The following is a 23,705-nucleotide window of genomic DNA, read 5'->3' as shown; positions in this document are numbered from 1 at the left end:
AAAAGGAACTAAAACTATAAAGGGACTAAATTTTTATAACTAATTTGATGATACTAAATAAATAATATATATTTTTCAGTTTATAATAAACTATTTTGAATTGAGATATCTAATAATTTAATTCAATTTATTTTTTCTTGTTTTTAACATTTTTTTATGCAAATAATAATTAATTATTTATCATTAAAATTATTGTAGAATATTAGGATTTTTTAATTATTTCATATTTTTTTCTAATTATAATATAATTTTATGTTGCTAATTAAATATATTCTTAATATTTCTTATTTTTAATTTCACATAATTATTATAGATAGATTTCATTACACGAAACAAATGTAATGTATATATTTACATATATATATACATTTATTATTTGGATAAGAAAATATTCACAATATACATCAAAATAATCAGATAGTACAAAGTTTGGATAAAAAAATGTTCAATACACAATAATTTTTATTTTTACTGTACACAACTATTATAAGTTATGAAATTAAATGTATGTTCTAAGAATCTGATTATTTATGGCATGGAATTCTTTTCATTTTATATATATATATATATTATTTTTAATATCAAGAAATTTTATTGTATTTCTATTTAATAAGATGTATATGAACTTGTATCTGCATTGAAAAATAGTTATTAAAGAATTAATTGATGATATAAAAATCAATTAATTATTCAATTATGTACATTTTATATGTATTTTTAAAGAAGCAAAATTATATTTTAATATATATATATGTGTGTGTGTGTGTTAATATTATGCATAGAATTATGTAATTAATTAAGTTAATTTAAAATATATATTTTTGAAAAATATTTCAGAAAAAATTTCAACTATATTTGTTTTATGAATATCCAAGTTATAATACCAGCTATGCTAAAAAATTTTTTATGAATATCTTAGAAATTAAGATCGAACGATAGCATATATAAAAATTGTTCAAAATTATGACAATTTATTGTTTCAAGATTATTGAAATCGGTAAGAAATCTCTTTTTTTTCTGGCATAATTAAAAACTTGAGACAGTTCTATTTCCGTCACATCATTATCTTGTTTTATCTCTACACCTTGTTTCTCTTGACATAATTTCAATAGTTTATAATTTAAATGAATCTCGATCAACATTTTCATATATTAACTCTTGTGTTTATTTATTTTAAAAATATTATTTTAAAGATATCCATGAATATATCAGTTTATATTACTAGACTTTGCTCAAAATATTGTTGAGATATTTCAAGATCATTGAAATCATAAATAAAAGCGGTTTATTTTGTAAATAATTATTTCCATTATATATCATTAAAAACTTGTATCGTTATAAAAGAAAAAAGTTTCTTAAAACCTATAGAATTTATTTTTCTATATATATTCTACATAAATAAAATTTTTTTTGTTACATTTGAGTATTTTCAAGTAGAATATCAAGTAAAATTATTAGTAAAATTTATTGAATAAAATTACATAAATAATAAGAAATTACATATTTTACTATATAAAATTTTATTACATAAAATTATACCGTTATAATACAGATATGTAAAATACACAATCATTTATTATGATCCGTAAAGGAGAATTGCGAAGGCGTAAGTCCGGTCTGCTCTCCCAAGTACGGATACGTAGATTTTCTTACGTAGGCTTTTGACTGTGATTCAACTTCAACTTGGTTGCGGTGGATCAGTCAGCAATTGTGATTAGACTTGGAAGGACTACATTGCTACATTTTTACAAAGTAAAAACAATTTTATTTCTAATATTTTTTTGATATTTGTCTCATCATAATTTCAATTGAAAATGAAAATACCATTGTTATTGTTTCTTGTGGTAAGTATTTTTTGTTATTTTTATTATTTATAGATTTATATTTATTTCTATATTAAAATATAAAACTAAAAGAGTACAAAAGGATACTATAAAAATTTAAAAATATATCTCTATATATTCATTTGAATAATTTTTATTTATTATTTTTATTTAGACAATGAAATTTTCTATTTTAATTTAAGGATATTTCAATTTATAAATAAAAATATTTTTTTGATATTATATCTTGATGGTACAATATATTTATTGTATTCGAATTATATTATATACATATTATAATATATATATCTATTATATTATATAATTTTATTTATATTTTATATATAATTATTATTCATATAATTATATAAATAATAATAAATAATACTATAATATAATATAATATTATATTTTATTAATTGAATTTAATGAAAAATAATTTGATTATGTACAATATTCTTATAAACAAAGAAAATTCTGATTAGAATTATTAATTATTAATTATTTTATTAAATTAATTATTTTAAATCTTAATTAAATTATTAAATTATTAATTACTTTATTAAATTAATTATTAAATTAATTATTTTAAATCTTATAAGAAAATTATTTAATCATCTATTCACAACAATCTTTTTTTCAGCTGTTAGTAAGCAAATGATTTTTCTTGTATTCAATTTCTAATAAAAATTTTCATAATTTTAATTAACATGGTAATTTTTAATGCATGTATATTTGTGTAATAATGCTTTTTAATTTTATGTTTGAAATATAGTGGTCTTTATATTCTTAAACAAAATTTTTAATAAAATCAAATAAAACAGATTAAAAATGTATAAAAAAAAGCAATAAATTTTTCGAAGAATAATTATTTACTATTTTTATTTATACAATAGATAATTTTTATTATGATGTTATGATTCCATGAAAAGAAAAAAATTGATTTTTATATAATAAATTATATTATTTTATAATACATTGTATGTTTTTCAAAAGAAATTAAATTCTATATATTGAAATATATTTTTTATTATTATTAAAAATAATTCAAAAGATATTTACATATAAAAATTCAAATAATATAGCCATTATTAATTAAAATTTCTATATAATTTCCCCTTAACGATATACATCTATGCAATTTTTAGACATTTATATTTTTCATTATATACAAGATGATTCTTGTAACAAATTATATATCTGAGTTAAAAGCAAGGTTAAAAAAAAATTGCAATATTTATCAAGGTCTACAATGCGACGCATTATGCAAATGCATAATATATGTAATAAATGTATAAAGCAATTGCAAATATTTTTTTCTATATAAGTTGATTTAAATATTTTACTATTACATTTTTAATAAATGTTTTCTTATTTTTCCTTTTCATTCTTGAAAACAACTGTTAATAAATAATTAAAATAATTGAATTTTCAAATAAGTAACAAAATTAGGAATACAATTAAATATAAAATATACACAATGATTATAACATAAAATTTTATACAAAGAAAGATATTTCAAGCAATATATTATAAAATTTATTATAAAATTTGAATTAATAACTAACTATTATACATATAAAAGATACTATTATATACCGACATTTTTGAGGGATCGAATCTAAAAATTAAAACAAAAAAAAATATAAATAAATAAATAAATAAAAATAAAAAAATATACAAAAATAACTGATTAAAGTTTATTTATTAAGTTATAATTTAAATTTTCATTAGATGAAGCGAAGAAAAATAATGACGGTATGACAAAAATAGAGTTGTCTCATTCTTGCTTCGTTTAATGCAAACTTAAATTGCTTATAACTTAAAAATAAACTTTACTTGATATTTTTATATCAATTTTTATGTTTGTCTCAATCTCTAAAATCAATCTTCCACGAATGCATTAATAATATACACATACAGATATGTTATAAGTTTACTGATTTAAAATCAATCAAATTTATAAAATTTTTTATAAATATTATATACTTATATATTATATATTTTTTTATAAATATTGTATAATATTCATAATATTTTGTTTATATTGTCAGATATATTAATCTCCAACATTAACATATAAACATTTTGCAATTTGTAACATCATATTCAATAATTTCAATATTATTAATTTATCATTATACATTTTAAGAATATTGTTATAGCTTTTTTAAAATTATTTCCCAATATGATGAAATATACATTAAAAAATTATAATAAATAAAATGAATTATTAAATGAAATAAAAATACTAAAGAAATATATGTGATGTCTGGAAATATATAATGAAATATTATATAAAAATATATAATTCCATTTAAAAGATTAAAAGATATATCTTTATTATAATAAATCTTATTATATGTAATAATTATATACAAAAAAAATTTTATGTATTTTACTATATTTCTTGTCAAATGAAAGAATTTATGAAGAAATTTCTTGCATTTTTTAAAAATTAAAAAAATTATATAGTGTATACTATGCAGTATATATTATTTTTCAGTCTGAAGATAAGAAAAGATGATAAATTCACTTCAGAGAATATAGAATTTAAAATATAATATAATTATTACAGAATCATAAAATGTTTAATGTATGTTTAGATTGCTCGTAAGAGAATAAAATATTGTGATCTGTGATACTTTGTAGTAGTTATTTGCTACACTTTGTGGACAATTATATAATTACTTAATATTATTATAAAAAAATCAATTATCAATTTTTGTAAGTTCATATAATATTCGATACGATTTGCAAATTTTTTCTTTATAAAATATTACAACAATTACAACAATTACAAATATTTTAAAATTATAAAAAAATATTATTTAATTATTTCTTATTATATCTTATTATATATCTTGTTATAAAAAATATAAGATAAAGTAAATACAAGATAAAAGAACAGAATAGTAAAAAGTTATATAAAGAATATGTTATAAAAATGTATATGTTATATAATATATACATAAATATATATATAAGTAAATTCTTATACAGAATATTCACGCTCTTTACCTTTTTTCATTTAAAACTTAAATTGCTTATAATTTAACATTTTTGTATATTAATTTTTATATTTAGAATCGATTTATAAGTAACACTTTGTAATAATATAATAAAAATACTAAATATTTTTCAAAAATTAAATTTAGACACAAAAACGGTTTATCTAAATTATAAGAAGTATTTCAAATATCTGAAAATAGTTATATAAAACATTTGCAGTACTATATGGCAGTCGTTCATGTAGAAGCTTTCAACAAAAAACCAATTATATTAAATCAATTTAATATAAAATAAATACAAAAGAAAGAAAGAAATAATTTAAATTTTTCTTTTTATCAGGGAAAGACAATGAAAAAATAAAATCTTAATCGAATATATAGTTAATGATTTCAAAATCAACAGAATATAAAAATATTAAAAAATATTTTAAAAAATAATTTATTTTTACATGAATTCATAATAATACTCTTTTCCAGGAATTCTGTCAAATATCATTATAATACTAAATTTTTTTAAAACTTTCTTCTAATTATCATTTTATTTTTTGGTCATATTCTCTTTGTATATATACATATAATATATCTTATTTTATGTTACATGTTTCACAGTTTATTAATGTTTATTTTTTTTTTGATAATATAACATTAATTAAACATATTATATGTTTTATATATAGCTATTTATTATTATTGTTATTATAAATTGTTTTAAATTAACATAAAAAAAAATTAAGAAAAAAATTTTCTAAAAAGTTTCCATAAAATAAATAAATTAAAAATAGTATTAAAGAATATTCGAAAATGAAAAGATAAAACTTATCAAGTGAATATTAAAATGGAAAATGTATACGATACTATTATATTTTAACAAAAGGTAATTGTGAGATTATATTTCTGATTTTATCTATTTCCTGATAATTCTTTGTTCTTTGTAATACATCGAAGGAAAAGAATACTGGTCCTTGTACGGTCTGTAAATACTTCTTTTAAATACTTGTTTTCCTAAAACAATAAAGATGATTGATGATAAATATGAATTACTTATTAATATAAGATAAGAATAAGATATTAGTATTAAATGAAAATTAAATTAAATTTATTTTATTTAAGCTTTATATTTAATATATAATTTATTAAATAATTTTGTTATATTTTTTTTATCAAAAAGAATAACAAATGAGCGAAAGATTTTCATAAAATTTTATAATTATTCTATGAAAATATCATTTTATTTTATTAATGAACTTTTTTTTTTATTATATAAAAGTGTACATTTTAATTTTTTAAAACTTGATAATTTTTGAAAATTGTTAACAATTGTGAATTATTTGATAAAATTTTACTGTTATTAAATTATGTTTTTATTAATGAAAATTATTAATAAATTTAAAATTTATATGAAATATTTAAAAATATTTATTATAAAAAGAAAATATTTTTCTTAGGAAAAATTATAAAATGTTACATTTTTGAATAAAATATATGAATATTTTCACATTTTCTTTTAATTGTTATTATTTAATTTATAACCAATGGAATTTTAAATAAAATTACTAATAAAAATAAATAGAATTTAATAAATCGAAAATTAAGTGAAATATTCTACTTTCTCTTAACACTGATAGTAAAAAGCAATACAATAATAAAAACTCGAATGAAAAAAGAGAAAATTTGAATAAACATTAACATGACATATGTAAAAAAGTTTCACCGACAAACATGATGCTTGATATATACACACACAGTCACATCAATTAATCGTATACGAGACTCGACTCGTAAAAGTGAAAGCGATGTAAACGAAGGAGAAAATATGACCGTGAAACTGGACCAATTGATGCTATAAAAAGATAAAATGGATTTTCGTAAATATATAACTCTGATTATTCGATTTTCATTTTTTGAAATTTAATGTATAAAAGAATTTTATATCGTGTATAAAAATTCAAATCTTTAATTTTGTTGAAGTAAATAATTTACTTTTTGAATTTTTTATATACAATATTAAATTTCTTTCTATGTATATTTAAATATTAAATATTTAATTTTAATAAAAATACGAAATAAAAATTATATAAGTATAAAACTAAAATATTAAATAAAATGTTTAAAAATAATGAAATAAATAAAAATATTTTATTATATTAGATACAACATATATATTAACGACACTAGTGAAATCAGAATTTTATTAATTTTGTAATTATTTTAAGATTTTTCATAAAATTTGTATGAAAATGTTGAAAAAGTCTATATATACGATACATAAATATAATTTTGTAATCATTTTAAGATTTTCATAAAAATATATATTAGAACTGTTGAAACATTCTATATTTATATAAATAGAATAGATGTATTTATTAATTAACAATTAGAAGCGCGTCACGTTTGTGTAATCATCGATCATTATTCAATAGCAATTTGAACTTCCTGCACAGGAATATTTATACATAGATAATTTCTCATCTGACCCTGATCAAACTATGCAATGCTATTAAAATGCTCATGTAATCTGACATCTGAATACACGTAATCAAATCATTGAATTCAGTTACACATTGTTTCAAAATTGTTATATTATTTATATTTTTTTATTTTTATAAATAATATTATACACTTATAGTGAATATAATAATAATATAACAAATATATATATATATATTAAAGAAAAGATTTTACTTTAATATAAATAATTATTTTATCATGAATATACTTTATCATAAAATTTTATATAAATATTTAATATTTACAACGATAACAAAGCTATAGAATACAATTTAAAATACGATATATTTATAATACATTGCAAATATATAAATATACATGTATATATATTATATATAAATTATATATAAATTAATAAAAGAATGTTTTCTTCGATTTGTATGTAATAATTTATCAATTTTCAAATCATAGTAATAGCAGAATATGTAAAATTTGTAAAATATAATATATAATCTTTAATTATATAAATAATTTTTTTATCGAAAAAATAATTTAAAATTTTAATTTGAAATTCCTTTTTTTAAAGAAAAGAATTAAAAAACTATTGATTAAAAACAAAAAAGTGAACATGTGTAAATAATTCGTCAAAATATTTCAAAAAAATGAGTAAATATATTTTACAATAATTACAAATTAATAACATTATTGATATATGAACATAATCAATATTAGTTACATATTTCTTAATCTAAAATTAAAGATATAGAATAGGTGTAATTTACAAAAATGCAAGATATAATTAATTTAAGAACGATAACAAAGTAAATGAGTCGCATTGATACTTAAATATACTAGAAAAACATCTGTTTCTCTTTCTTAGTTTATATCAGGTACAAAAATAGAAAAATATTCATTATCTTTAAATAGAAAACTAGGTGAAAATGATTTTATGCGTGACAAACAACGCCAGTTCCTTGAAAAAGTAGGAGAACGTTTGTAAAGAAAAGAGTGGAGATCTATAGAGAATGGTTCGCGATAGCTTTGAAAATACAAAGCATCATATCGTCTCAGTCTCTATATCGCGTTTGCTCTGCTCGCTTCGTTCATATTCGTGCGAGTGATTCACTGTAACACATAATAATACGTTTATTTCTTTGTTTTTTATTTATTTTTATTTTTATTTTTATTAGTGAATAAAATTGAAAAAAAAAATGAAGAATATGTGTATTAAAATATTATTTTTGTTTTAACTTTTCCACTTTACAGAAAAGTAAATATATTTTTTGTTTTTTAATTATAAAGAATAAATTTCTCATAATACTTTTAAGATAAATTCTGACTTGTTATTTTGTCTCATTCTTTGTATGATTTGTTTAAAAGCAAAATTGCGTAATATTAATATTTTTAGTCATTTAATCGTAAAAATTAGTTTAATTTAATTATTTATTATTATTTAAAAAATATCACTGAAAGATGTACTATATATAATTTTATATATGATCCCAACAAAGAAAAATAAATAGAATGAAAAAGAATGAAATAATGAAAGCACGGTGATACAATTCTATCTCAATTTTACAATCATTATAATAACTATGTTTTTGTGGATATTAAGCTACTTGAATTTATTAACGGTAAGCTATATAATTTCATATCTAATTATAATAGGCCACATTAATATATTAACATAATATTATTTTTAACATATACGATATACGTTAAGAAACATATGAGATATTTTAGGAAATTATATACAAAAATATCTGTTGGATCTTATTTTTGAAGTTAGTTAACCTATTAAATCTTAGCTAATCGATATCACAATATTATATTGTTGTATCGCTTGTTGTTGTTTATATTTTTCATTTAATCGAATTTCTCAATGAAAAGTTTAAACAGCATATACTATTATCATTTTGAATGCATGAAATAAAAAGTAATCACATATATTTGTTTTTATAATAACGTACATATCTTAATACAATATCGTGTGTTATATATAAATTCTAAATAATATAATCAATTATATATATGAAAAAAATACATATAAATACATTCTCTCTAAATTTTTTAATTAGAGCAAGTGATGATCATGATATTGTGATGCATAATTGATCAATTGATTCTATCTTTATATTATTCTAATGTAAAATTAAATTTCAATGTAAATTTTTAATATTTATTTCGGTATAGAATCGAAAATTGATTTTCCGAAGCGTTTTACATATTTTTTAATATCCTGCATAACATTATATAACATGTCCAAAAAATAAATTACAATTTGATATTATTTTTAATTTTATTTGTTCGTCATATTCATATTTTTATATGTATATTCTTATTAATTCTGTATATCAAGGAATTATATTAAACTATATTAAAACTATAAGAAATATATAATTTTCCTACGATAATAATAAATTTAATACAATTTAAATAAACTTTTTTCATTAATAAATTTCGATAAAACAGAATTGTTTTATACAGAATTAAATAGAATTGCATTAAACGACAGGATTTTCTTATGAAGCACTTCTTATGAATAAATTCAATGTTGACAGAATTTATTATCTGTATTTAATATTTATCATATATAATTAGTAGAGAAATGAAATAAAAGATTATATTTCGAATTATTACGAAAATCTACTTTTCAACTTTAGTTTACTTTTTATATAAATATAATAATATAAAAATATATAAAAATTCTAGTGTATTTTTTCTTAAAACACAATTTTTAACCGATTTAAGTCATTACTTTAATTGTTATAAAAACAATTTATTAAAAAATATACTAAACTTAACTTAATATAGAAAATAGAGATATATAAAAAATAAAAATATACAAATAGTGTATTGTACTTTTCCTAAAATTTTGATAATTATATTAAGTATTGTACATTATTTTTTTTTATTTTTTTTATATATCTTTTAATTATAATATTATCTTAATAATATATATCTTAAAATTATAATATTTAATTCCAATATTTACTTATGATAAGTATCTCTTAATTATCATAAGTAAATATTGGAATTTTAATTATTATTATCATATTTTAAGTTTTTCTTAATATTTTAAAATATTTTTAATATTGGAATATCTTAAAGAGCAGAAGAAATTATAAAAATCGAAAAAAATTCATATATAAAAATACTTGGTTAAAACTCATTTATTAAGTTACAAGCAATTTAAATGTACAAATAAAAAAAAAAAATAGAAACAAAGCGAATGAATAATATGCAGTTAGAGCTGTCTTATAGAGCTCTATTACTTTTTCATTGTCTAACTTTGTTTAGCAAATTTACAATTCTTATTCAATTTAATACATAAGTCTGAATTTTTTAAATTTTTAAAATGACAATCAATTTTATGCTTGTTTTGATTTTTAGAGACGAAATATAATATATTTTACAAATATATTATAATATAACAATTTATATACATAACGTAATGTATAATATATTTTACATGTTATATTGACAATTTTTACAGTATATTATATATATTATTAGAAATAAAAATTTTATTTTACATGTACATATATGTACATATATTTGTATATATTTACATTTGTATGTATACAAAAGAATTTACGCGCTATTTCTACAATAAAATGCTATTGATTAAAACATACGAATAATTAATGCAACGTGTTATGCATGTCAATTTAAAATAGTGAAGGCCGTAATTCAAAATAAGAAACGAAAGAACTCATGATGAATATTAACGCTATAGTGATAAATAAAATTATTGTTGTCGTACACATATAAATATCGAAGTAAAATTCAATTTTAATTAGATATCGTATGGAATAATAAAAAAGAGACTAGAAAAATTATTAGTAAATATAAAGAAATACTAATTAATATCTAATAAAATAAATTATAATAACAGATGGTAAATAATCAGATTCATAAAATGCAATATTATTATTTATAAAATTCAAAATGAATGAATCATCCAATGAAATATTATTTTCAATTAATTTAATAGTTTTGTTATATTTTTCTGATAATAAAAATTGACAATGAGAATAGCGTAAAAAAAAATTTTATCGTACAAGTAATTTAATTTATTAAATGTATAATTTATAAAGCGATACAGTTTGATTGAAAAGTGCAATCGTTGTGGTTAAATTAATTATAATTTCACATATTTTCTTATATTGTCAGGATTTTTTTTTATTGAGAAATATAAGAGATTATTATTGTAAATAATTTGTTTTGTGATGTCTAATAATAAATCATTTTTTATCAAATCAGTAAATAACTACTAAAGTATTGTCTGTACAATCTCTGCCATAGTCATAGCATTTTTATTGTTACCTTTCTCTTGCTTCCGTTGTCCTCAATATTGAAGATCTCGTTATTCTTTACAATAGTAAGTCTTCTTTAATCATTAATAATATGCAATACTAAAGGCAAATACTAAATGCATTTTTCTATTAAAAAATTAAAATATAGAAGTTATGCAGTTAATCTAATTAAGATTGCATGGATAATAAAATATTCGATAACATTTCATATTTGTATGTTTTCATATTAATATCACGTTATATTATATCAAAAATATAATAAATTATTTAATTTTTTTCACATACATACATTTTATTATACATATTCTTAAAAATAATAAAAATAAATTTTCTTTAATCTTAAAAAATATAATAAGATATTTTATATATTATTATGCCAACTTATATAATTAATTTATTATAATCATTTTAAAATTTATTTAATAAAAAACGAATTTCTGATAAAAATAATTGGCTGATTATATACAGAAGATACAAAATTTTCATCAAACTCAATTTGTTAGAAATAATTATGATATTTGTAAAATTTATATTTATCATTATATATTTAATATTATATTATATTATGTTTCTTACAAACAATTATTTGTAAAAACAATATGAAATTTATTCGAAAAACTTATTAAATATTGTATATCATTTGTTTACACTTATTATTTCCTTCTGATAAATTAAAGTTATTAGAATCATCAACATTTATTATTATTATTATTTTTATCACTATCACTATCACTATCACTGTCACTATCATTATCACTATTACTATCAACATCACTATCGCTATCGCTATCACTATCGCTATCGTTATCATTATCATTATTAGTATATCTATTTAATTTTCAAATTCAATGAATTTAAATATGCTATCTAGAATTCTTTCGCAAATTTTAATTGGAAATTAAAAGCTTATTCGGAAACAAAAATTTCAACACTTTTTTTGAAAATCCATCTTTTTGAAAGAAGTTTTGAACGATTTTTTCTTCCTAGAAGAGAGATCCTACTTCCAAGATATTATTAGCAATTCATTAAAAAAAGAAATCTTTTTTTCCAAATAATAATCAAATTAATCTTAAATTTCGTCAAATTTAACTTTTTTGAGTACAATTTTTTTTTTCGACATTCAATGCAATTTATTTTTCATATAAATATTTACGAAAAGTTATTTTAATGATTTTTTAATATAATATTAAGATTTATCATATAGTGGAAAAGTGTTAAAAAGCAAGTGCCGATTGCCATTCATTAAAGAGCTATGAATTTAGATTTAAATTTTTTATTATTTAATAGGATGTTGATTGTAAATATCTTAAATCATTAAAAAAAAAAGTATTGTAAAGTAACGACAGATAACATTAGAAAAAATCCAAAAATTCAATAAGTATCAATAAGCCATGCTATTTTCCACAAAACTTTTTATATCTTTATTTCTTTTTCTTTCTCACTTATTTAAATAATAAATTTTTTAACGTATATACAGATATTTATAAGTTTAAATAGTGGGAAAGAAAATTAAAAAAAAAAAAAAAAGAAAGAAAGATATAGGATATATAATAGCAGATCATATATATATATATATATAATAAATTCGAAAAGTAATAGAATTTTTTTCAAAAGAAATACTTGAATTATAACCTGACGATATCTTTGAAATTTATAGCGATACAATGCAATCAAAAGTATTTTTGCATTTACTTTTATTTACACATCTTCTTTTTGAGTTGATTCTATCTTTTTAAAATGAGTGGATCCATATATAATATATGAACAATATTAACAATGATAATATCAATAATTTAATAACAATAATAGTGAAATTACAAGACTATATACGAATATTAATAATATTTTATTGAAAGACAAGATATTTTCTATTTTCTTATCTTCCTTATCTTGAAAGTAAATGAATAAATTTTATAAATTTTAGATTATATATATATTATAAATATTTGCAAAATTTTTTATCGAAATCTTTTTACAAAAATTAATAAGTTATACGGATTAATGTATTAAAAGTTATATAATTCTGTTTATATATTCTAAAAAATAATTCTAAAGAATGAAATTAATTTTTATATACGTATATTTATAAACTTTTGTATATTCTTTTATTTTATTTTTATTACATCAATAGTTCATTTCATTAGACTTTTAACAAAAAACAATATATTTATACAAGATGATAAATATATAATAAATTCATATTTTATGAATAGAATCTTCATTATCGTTATTCCGTATTTAAATACAAATCTTCCATTATCTTTTATTATAGATTGGTGATAATGCTTTCTTAACAATACAATTATAAAAATCTATATAAATATAGCAATAAAGTGAGAGACACTCGATTGGCAATAAAATGTCGCTTATATATCTTTAACGAAAAGTAAAAATATACAAATGACTATTTTTGAATTTTAATGGAATATAATATACAATATATAATGTATATTTGTGAATATAAATGTATAATGTAACTATGCAATGTACTTATATCGCTTTAAAAAGGAAAAATTTTATCATTTTTAATTATACAAATTAAAATCTATATATTATTCGACAAATCTAATTTTTAATTTATTATTAACAAAAAGACTTATTTCAAAAAAGTATATATAACAAATTTCAATATTCGATGTTGCAAGATTACATATTATTTTAATTATATTATACTTAAATCAATTTGAATTCTATAAATCATTGAAAATAGGCAAGTTGAATTGATTCAATTGACAAACTTTACATCTATTTTACCCTAATTCAATTTCTCATTCTGATACGAGATTACTGAATTTAAAAAAAGAAAAATAATCAATTCAAAATCAAAATCAATTACATTTCATCCTATCATATTATTACATTATATATTATATATATATATGTCCAAAAATATACTTTACTTACTGCATAATATTTTTCTTTTTCCCAAATTAATTTATATTGGTGATATTTTTATACTAAATTTCTTCGAATAAAATTCTATTACGATTATTATTTATTACTCTATAATGTTTAATTTTATATGAAGATTGTTCAGTTAAAATTTTGTTGTAAGTATACATTTGAATACGTATTATTTCATCAAACTTCTTCAAACTTCATTGCTGAAATAGCTAACAATTGGACGCTGATTGAGATTATTAGAAAAAAATGGTAGATAGGAAAAAGATACTCGAGATCGAATTGCATCTATTAATTGCATAATATAAAAAATTAACCATCTCTCTAAATTCCTGATAATTATTGAAGCAATATTATTTTATCCTTGTTTCAGTTTATTTTTTAATTGTATACCTATATCAAAAATAAAAATATAAAAGAAAATTAATAAATTTGTAATGCATTCAAGGCATTCATGAAAAGAATCTTTAAATACAATCTTACAATTTTCAATTAATGTAAATTTACAGAAGAAACTTACAGAAAAAATCTCCTTTAGGGATACAAAAACTTTTCTTTCCTATAAATAAGAAAGGAAGAGCTTTTTAATTTTGATTTTTGTATTCTCCACAATTATAAACAATTTTTCTTGTTTTTCTTTTTCTAATTCCTTAATATCTATTTTTTTATGTTTTTATTTTAAATAATTAATCTTTTATTCACTATTTCATTTTATCATGATGTCTATTTTTTTGATCTCTAGATTTGTTATTGTTCACTCACTTTGTTCCATGAATCTGTTTTCTTATTATACTTTTTGCAAGTATTTGTGTTTAAAATTAATTATTTATTTCTAAACTTTTTCTATGTTTTTGTAAACTATAAATTATTCATGTTATATATAATAATAATTTAATATTTTTTTAATTTTCCATTCAAATTTTATTATCCTACTTTATTTGTCTTTTCTGTTTCATGTTTCAATGTAATTGAAATAAATTCAATGTTTGATTTTCATCAAACATATTGATATAAAATAATTTTTATGTATTCAAAATAAATGATATTGTTTTATCATTTCAGGCGTTTACTTTGTGCTTATCAATCAGTAGATTACAAGCAGAGAAAAGTGGTTGGAATTTTGATCCAAATACGCAATATCACATTCAAACAGACGAAGGACCTGAAAGGTACTTTCGTTTTCAAACATTAAATGGACAATACAGAAAAGAAAAAAGACTAGTTGATGGAACAGTTATTGGTACAGAGGGCTGGTTAGATCCTCTTGGATATTTACGACTTAAAGACTATATAGCAGACAACAACGGATTTCGAATTTTAAGGTAATTACAAATAAGTACATAATTATAAAAGATGTTCTAAAAATCTATTTAACTTAAATATTTTAAAAATATAGAATATTTATTATGTTATTATTTTTTTAAATCCGTGTAAAATAAGAAAAAAATTAAATAAATCATCTTCAACTAAAAAGAAATTATTATGATTTATTGTAAAATATAATATATTATTAGTAATAATTTTTAGTAATAATATTTATAATAATAATATACTTATATCGTTTATATAATATTATATTAGAAAAGATTTATTATTCATATGTTGTAAATTAAATAACAGATTTAAATACAATCACATACTTTTATTACGTAATTTTATTTATTAAATTTATCAATTACATACAATTTTTTATGTTTTATAATTAGATCAAAAATGGTATACGTGGGTAATAATAGACCTATTTATGATGCGGTAACACAAGTGAAAAGAATACCACCTCAAACTGGAATTCTTGTAAAACCAAGGCGTCCACCAAATCCTTTCAGGTATTATTATTAATTTATATTCTTATAAATTTAGAAATATAATTATAAATATATTGCATAATGCAGTATTCTATTATTCTCTGGTGGATCACCAACTATTATAATATAAACGTAATAGTTGATTCTCCTAATGGAATATAAAAGTATTACAAAAGCAGACTTTTAAAATAATTTTTTTCTTTTTTTTTTTTTTAATATGAACATATTTTCATAGTATAAACGTAAAAATGTATTAAAAGATTTTTATACGATTTTATTTATAAAATGTTGAAATTAATTTTATTGAGAGTGAAATTTTCATATTAATGATTTTTATTTCATGCTAACTCGAATCATCCGCGAAAGTATTAAATAGAAATAAAACGTACTATCAATCTTTATTATGTATACTTATATTTGACTTTAAACTTGGTCTTGAAAAGTTTTGTAAAAAATTATATTTAAATTTTTAAATATACTAAAATATATTTGAATGATCGTGTATGCGTATCTGCATATTTTGTATAATTTAGTTTCATCTTATGCGATAAATTGTTTGGTGATTTAATGATATAATATGATGATCATTATTTTGAATGTATTTGAAAATTTATTATACATAGCATCTGAATGTTCTATCCAACAATACTCAATATTATATTCAAATTTGAACAGTATATTTTCATTAAAATAAATGGATTATGATACATAAGTAATTTTTCTTATAATTTGATATTTTTTTCTATTATCCAAATATTGTGGTATAAAATAAATATTCCATGCGTTAACATTTTATGTGTAACCAAAAAGAAAAAATGTTAAATATCAATATTGAGCAGGAGATAATTTCAAAAACTGAAAAGTGTTGAAAGTTAAATAAATTATAAAAATATGAAGTTAATAAATCACGATTAATGGTATGAAGAAAATAGAAAAATAAAACTCTATATATATACATTTCTATTTGTGAGTTGAAAAAATATTTTATCATTTTGAACAAAATGATTATTAAAACATAGATACAACTTTTTGAATTAATTTTATCATTATTATAATTTTGTTATACATATTTATCATTTTATAGTAATATTTTAATATAAAATTATCATTTTAATAATTTTTAAAAGACGAAAGAAAAAAGAACATTTGAGCATTCGATATATTTCCTTCCTTTTTGTTTTCGAAATTTGAATCTATCTGAAGATTATTTCTATATATTCAATAGATATTTTACAATTCGTGTTTCTAATCGAACAGAAATAAGATCCAAAATGAATAATTCTAGAAAAGAATTAATTCTATAAAATTAATTTCTAGTAATTTCGTACAAAAAGGAAACTGCAATAAAAATTGTTATTAGAAATTAACAAAAAGAAGATTAAATCAGGATGACAACAATTAAATGACATTGTGTTTCCATTCTGAAACTAAGCTTGCAATATTTTTAAGTCAAGCATTTCTAGAATATTGGTAAAAACAAATTTTTATGTTTCTCCTTTCTTTAAAGAATTTTTAATTTCTTCTGTGCTCAATAAAATCGAAAATTTCGTTTTTTCGAAAGGTAATTGGAAAGCAAGATATAATAGTTCTCAATCCAGAAATCTTCAGACTTCTAGAATTAAATATCATTCCATCCTTGCTAAACAGAAGAACAGAAGTGAGTCACAATTTATTGTATACAAAATCTTTATACAAAAGTTTAAGAATCGGCCATAAAATATTCAAACCCAAGTTTGCTTTAAAGAATTATGAGGCAAACGTAAAATATATCTTTTATGAAACAGACTTAAAATAAACTGTGTAACATAAAGTTTTATTTTAATCTTTTCTCAAATGGCTATTCTTCATTGCATAGCCACAAAGCATATTGTTAATTTTTTTAATATTCCTTGAGTTTCTCTAACAACTCTAAGCCACTTTGTAATCAATGTAATAAATAATTCCTAAATTTTCATCAATCAATATGATGTTAAAAATTATAATGACTATAATCGACAATATTAAAGGTGTCCCAAAAATGTTAGAATGTTATTCTTTGCAAAAACTTTCGTTATACCTTTGTTAACAAGTTATTAATGAAAAAAATATTGGCCAATCACAGAGCATGTTGGTTGCCAAGAGCACAATAGTCAAATTTTTCAAATGACACATGCCGGTATAAACATTATCCTTCGTTGTCTTACAAAGTTATTCTTTTGCTCTCGTGATACGTTTGCAGAATCTTCCAAATTGAAGTCCATATATGGAGACATGTATCTACGTTGAATTGTGTCATTGAAAACCACTCTTCTGTTATACGAGACTAAACTTTGTATCTTAAATAATCTAAATATAATCTAAAGAATATAATGCAAGTGATGCTATCAGACATTAAATTCTACGATTTTAAGACATTTACAATATTTTCATTATAACGTGCACATAAAAATATAAAGGAATATATAAAAAAATAATGAATTCTTGTTTCATTCCGTTTATTTTTAATAAATTGATAACAAAAAGATTTGTAGTGTATACATATAATCTTTTTTTATTCAGAATGAGTTACCAAATGTTTTGATTAAGTTATTATTAATTAAAAAATTACATTTATCATATTTTATGTGCATGTGATTATTATATGTTATAATTGATCAGAATAATATTCTTTACATGCTTAAATTTAACGATAAATATTTTTGTTAATTATACGAGAAAAAATGAAGTCAATTGTTTCTTTCGATAGAATATATTATTATAGTTTATTATTTTATAAATACGAACAATTAATATGTACAAAAAAATATATATATAATAATATTTAAAAAGTATTTTTAAAATCATTGATAATTAGATCAAAATAATTTTTAATAATTTAAATCGTTTAAAATTATAAAATCATAGAATTAAGAAGCAGAAAAAATAATATTTAACTTTTATAAAAAATTGCTATTGCTTAAAAATGATAAGTATAATTTATACTATGCAGTAATTTTTAATATCGTTTTAATAATATTATTACATTAATAAAATAAGTTATTCACATTTATAAAATTTAACAAGAACGCAAAAAACGAATTCATTTGTTTCATAATAAACAAAGATATAGATAAAGTTAAACATATGTTATAATTAAATTTAATGTGTACTATTATCTTCTATATATTTGAAAAATTTGTGATTAAAATTAAATTTAAAAATAATTTTCAAAAATTTATAAAATGTAAATATATCCAATTGTTGAATATCGGAATATTTAATATTAAAATATTTATGAATATAATTAATAAATATTGAAACAATTGAAAGATTTGAATCTAATAAAAGTAAAATATACTTTATATAAATATTACAAATTATTATTTTACTTGATTATTTTTTGAAATGTTACAAAAAATAATAAAAACATCATATTTCGATATAAATAAAATACATTTTTTTTTTAATTTTAATTAAATTCGTTTCTTGATAAAATAAAGAAATCTATAATTAAAAGCCTTATTTATTATTTATTTTTCGTCAATAACAGCTAATATTAATAATTGTTCGTTTTCAGATCAAAAACAGAGCACGTTGTTCCAATTTTCGACAATGATATCAATTCCGAGTATTACGCCAGTACAACTGCCAAACCTCAAGCTAAATCTCCTATATTTACTTCTAATGATTATTATTACAATATGAATCCAACAAGTTCGCCTTCGGGACCACGCAACTCGAATAATTATTCACAAAGTTATAATATTCTTCGCCAACCGAAAATGCCAGTTAATCAACCGCATTTCCAATTATCAACAATTCGTACGAGCAGTGCATCACGAAATAATCCAACAGAGTTTCCCGAGTTTGATGGAACGTATAACGTTGCTAATGGATTTCAATATTACTTGAAAAGGCAATATCACGAAGAGGAACAAGATTCAACTGGAACTAATGTCGGTTCTTTTGGTTATATCGATCCATTTGGCATTAGAAGGGTGATTTATTATAAAACTGACCCGCGAACTGGTAGTTTTCATCATAAAAAAAATAACAAATACGTCGGATTCGCGTCAACTCCTTATGATCCGTCACTACCTAATTTATACAGATCTGATGATTAAAGATCTGTAAATGGATACACTTTTTCTCGATTTCGTTTTATAGTGAATTCGGAATTTTTTGTTTCATATAATTGGATTAATTATTACTTGCGACTGAAATCTGTTTTGACGTTCTTTTTTTTTTTTATGCGTTGTTAATAGTATAACAACGAAAAGAAATTGTACAAACTTTTATTATGATATGTATTAAATAAGATAAATGTGTTGATATAATAATATGGACATTAATTTTAAAAATATATCAAAGACAAAGAAATTTGTTCTCTTTCCAATGAAACTGAGAAAGGAAGAAATTAAGTTATTGTAAAAAAATTAAAAAAAAAAAAAAAGAAAATTGATAATTCGAAATGAATGAAGAAGAATACAATCATACTTACGAAGAAAGTAAATAACAAATTCGTGGCAATGGAAAAAATTTACAAAGTTTAAGTTTGTTATTGCGAAAACTAAGATAAGGTTTCGAACACTGTTTTACATGGTTTTGGAAATGATTTTTAAAATTTACGATAAATTAATTATTATCGAGGAATGTAAAAGATGAAACAACTAAATTAATTTATTAATGTGTTAGCACGCAGATAGTGGTACTGCTTTGCTTTACAAAAATAGCCGTTTAATCTTGTCATAAACTTTTTCTAATGCCAATTTTTTAATAAAAATTTAAAAAATTAATTATTATTTAGCCATAAAATAAGATATATAAATATCTTTCGTTCTTTTAAATTTCTATGTCTCTTAAAATACTTAGTTTTTTGGATGTCTTAATATAAAAATAAATTTAGTTGGTAAAGAAATCTAATGTCACATATATTTAGAATTTCATAATTTGTTGAATTTTCTAATTGGAAATCTTTTCTAAAAAAAAGAAATAACTTTAATATATGTTATAATTTTTTTAAACAATTAACAATAAGAATAGTTAATAATAAATCGTATAAAAATATTTAATTATTCAATTCACTTTTCAGAAATATTTAAATATATATAAAAAAAATAAATGTATCTATTTACCAATAGTGAATATAGTATTTAATTATCAGTATGATCATTTTTTACTTATAAAGAATTAATAGATTTTCGAATTTATTATTTATTTATTTATTGAAATTCGACATTCCATATTGGATACAATTTTTTGTTACATGTATCAAATACATTTATTCAATAGTACACTTTACTTTACTTATGTACAATAGATATTTTTAATTTTTATGTTACATTGATGATATAACATATATGAAAAAAAGACTTTTTGCTTTTTCAATCTTTAAAGCTTAATTTGCATTACTACAAAGGAATTTTAAATTGTAACAACTGCGTGCCATGTTAAGTTATTATATATGCTATTATATAGTTATATATAAGTTATTATATATATATAAAGTATTAAATTTGTGAGATAGTTTTTCAGAGAATCAATTTTATAAGTTAAAAACAAAATACAAAAATTTCTTATTGTTTATTTCTTGTTTGAGGCTTATTCATTTATAAACAGTTGACATTTTAAACGAGATGAAATGGAAGTAAAATCATTCTATTTTCATTATATTGCTGTCTCATATACTGTTCATTTCATTTCACTTTTTTCAATATGAAATTAAATTTTTTATAAATGAATTTCTATGAACATTTTTGTATTTATGTTTTTATGTTTACAATCAAACTATTTCGCGAATATGCTAATATTCTATATATATGTATATTAAAAATGAATTTAATATTAGTAAATATATAATTAACCAAAACTAATTTTTTACTGTAACTATTTAGACAGTTTTAAAATTATACTTATTATAATAAAAAATTTCGAATAATTAAAAATAGATATTTATTATCTGTTTAATATAGTATTAATTCAATATTGTATTTTATTATAAACAATGATGAATAAAATGTTTTTTTGTAAAATTCTGAATCTTACAAAATATATTAAATACATAATATATTTATTTTATAAAAAATTTATAGAAAACTTATATTAATAAATTTATGCAATATTAATATATTGTTAATTAAAAGTGAATCTTTTGAATTATTACTTAAATATTATATTATATTTGAATTTTCATATATTTAAGAATTAAATTATCATTAATTATTGCATAAATTGTCTATATTACAATATACAAAGTATTCAATAATTTATAGAATTTTTATCTGAAAAATTTTTTTCTATTTGTTATATTTTTTATATTATAAAAATAGTTAAATTTTCAAGAGTTGATTTCACCACTTTAAAGTGATTTCGGACAATAGAAAAAATTTACGTAATACATACCTATGTAAGCATTATATACTCTCAAAGTTTCACAATTTTTCGAATTTCCAGAATTGCGCATCTTTCGTTGTCAATTTTAACATGTCACTTCAGAATCTAAAACAGTACGTAAAAATTAGATTTCTCATTTTTCCAAATTTATTATTACCAATCTCTTGATCTGTTCCTCTTACATCAATATTATAATACATAAATATCTATTCTTGCAGAGCAAAGTTTGGAGAATTTTTTGCCAACATCAGATTGATAGAAATATTTTTTTTTTTTTTTTTTAACGTGGGGGAAATCCTCATAGGACACCTCGGCCTCTTGGAAGAGGTGACCGAGGTAGTGCCGGACTTTTACCGGCTAAAACCCCCACGGTGGTCTTCCACGGCGGGGATTGTTCCACTGCTTGCCTCATTCTCGAAGGGAATGGATGTTGTTGCCCTCTCGAAGAATTCGGTTGGTAACGCTGAGACCACACCAGCGCCGCCACTCGGATCCTCATCCATGCCGACAGTAATCCCCTGGATTTTGCTGACACAACTGTGGAATATCGCTAGAGTTCACTAGTGTCGGCATCACAGGCCAGAACGGGTATCTTGGTCCAGTCTGCATATTCCAGAGTCGTAAAGTACCTTATTGTGGTGTCTGAGTAATAATAGAAATATCTAGGTCAAATTACAAATTAAAAAACATATATTAGCACGCACTTTCACTCTATTTTGTTCGAATTGACATGTAATATTATGATTTAATAAAAAGCTCTATTGCATTACTTGCAATACAAATTTAATCAAGAAATCATTCACAATTTTGATGAATATTTGAATATTCAATATGTAATTGTTTAATTTTTCGAGTCGAATGATTGAGTTGAATTATTAAGCAAAGATGTCACAACAATTCAATTGCAATCGGGAATTATTCAAGTTCAATCCAAAAGAAACAAAAGAATTCAGAATTCGGTATTTCAATTGATCGAACAACAAGTATTGATGTTGCTTCAGCCACGATCATCAGTGTTGGTCACTATAATTATTTAATTTTAAAATC

General features: G+C 19.7%; 1 protein-coding gene across 2 annotated transcripts; it reads left to right on the top strand.

The window, feature by feature from the left end:
• Window positions 1-1,688: 1,688 nt before the first annotated feature.
• Window positions 1,689-22,297, top strand: LOC100869114 (uncharacterized). 2 transcript variants are annotated; one of them, XM_086912644.1, is made up of 5 exons: window positions 8,369-8,552; window positions 8,794-8,916; window positions 15,565-15,824; window positions 16,209-16,328; window positions 19,843-22,297. In XM_086912644.1, the coding sequence occupies exons 2-5, from the start codon at window positions 8,878-8,880 to the stop codon at window positions 20,387-20,389; spliced, it is 966 nt and encodes a 321-aa protein (XP_086768770.1). In that variant the 5' UTR covers window positions 8,369-8,552; window positions 8,794-8,877; the 3' UTR covers window positions 20,390-22,297. The 2 variants fall into 2 exon arrangements, with proteins under 2 accessions (XP_003695127.1, XP_086768770.1); XM_003695079.4 differs by lacking the exons at window positions 8,369-8,552; window positions 8,794-8,916 and adding an exon at window positions 1,689-1,844.
• Window positions 22,298-23,705: the final 1,408 nt, after the last annotated feature.

This window comes from Apis florea, unplaced genomic scaffold (genome assembly GCF_048593485.1).
Source record: "Apis florea isolate Af1SG1 unplaced genomic scaffold, ASM4859348v1 contig_1794_pilon, whole genome shotgun sequence".
NCBI lineage: Eukaryota > Metazoa > Arthropoda > Insecta > Hymenoptera > Apidae > Apis > Apis florea.
This window is presented reverse-complemented; position numbering and strand designations above follow the sequence as displayed.

What these genes read in the sequence shown, in the direction of transcription:
- LOC100869114 (XM_086912644.1), top strand. Translation starts at nt 8,878, where the DNA reads ATGTTTTTGTGGATATTAAGCTACTTGAATTTATTAACG. An exon ending in GCTACTTGAATTTATTAACG is followed by an intron (nt 8,917 to 15,564) that starts GTAAGCTATATA and finishes TTATCATTTCAG; the next exon opens with GCGTTTACTTTGTGCTTATC. An exon ending in CGTCCACCAAATCCTTTCAG is followed by an intron (nt 16,329 to 19,842) that starts GTATTATTATTA and finishes GTTCGTTTTCAG; the next exon opens with ATCAAAAACAGAGCACGTTG.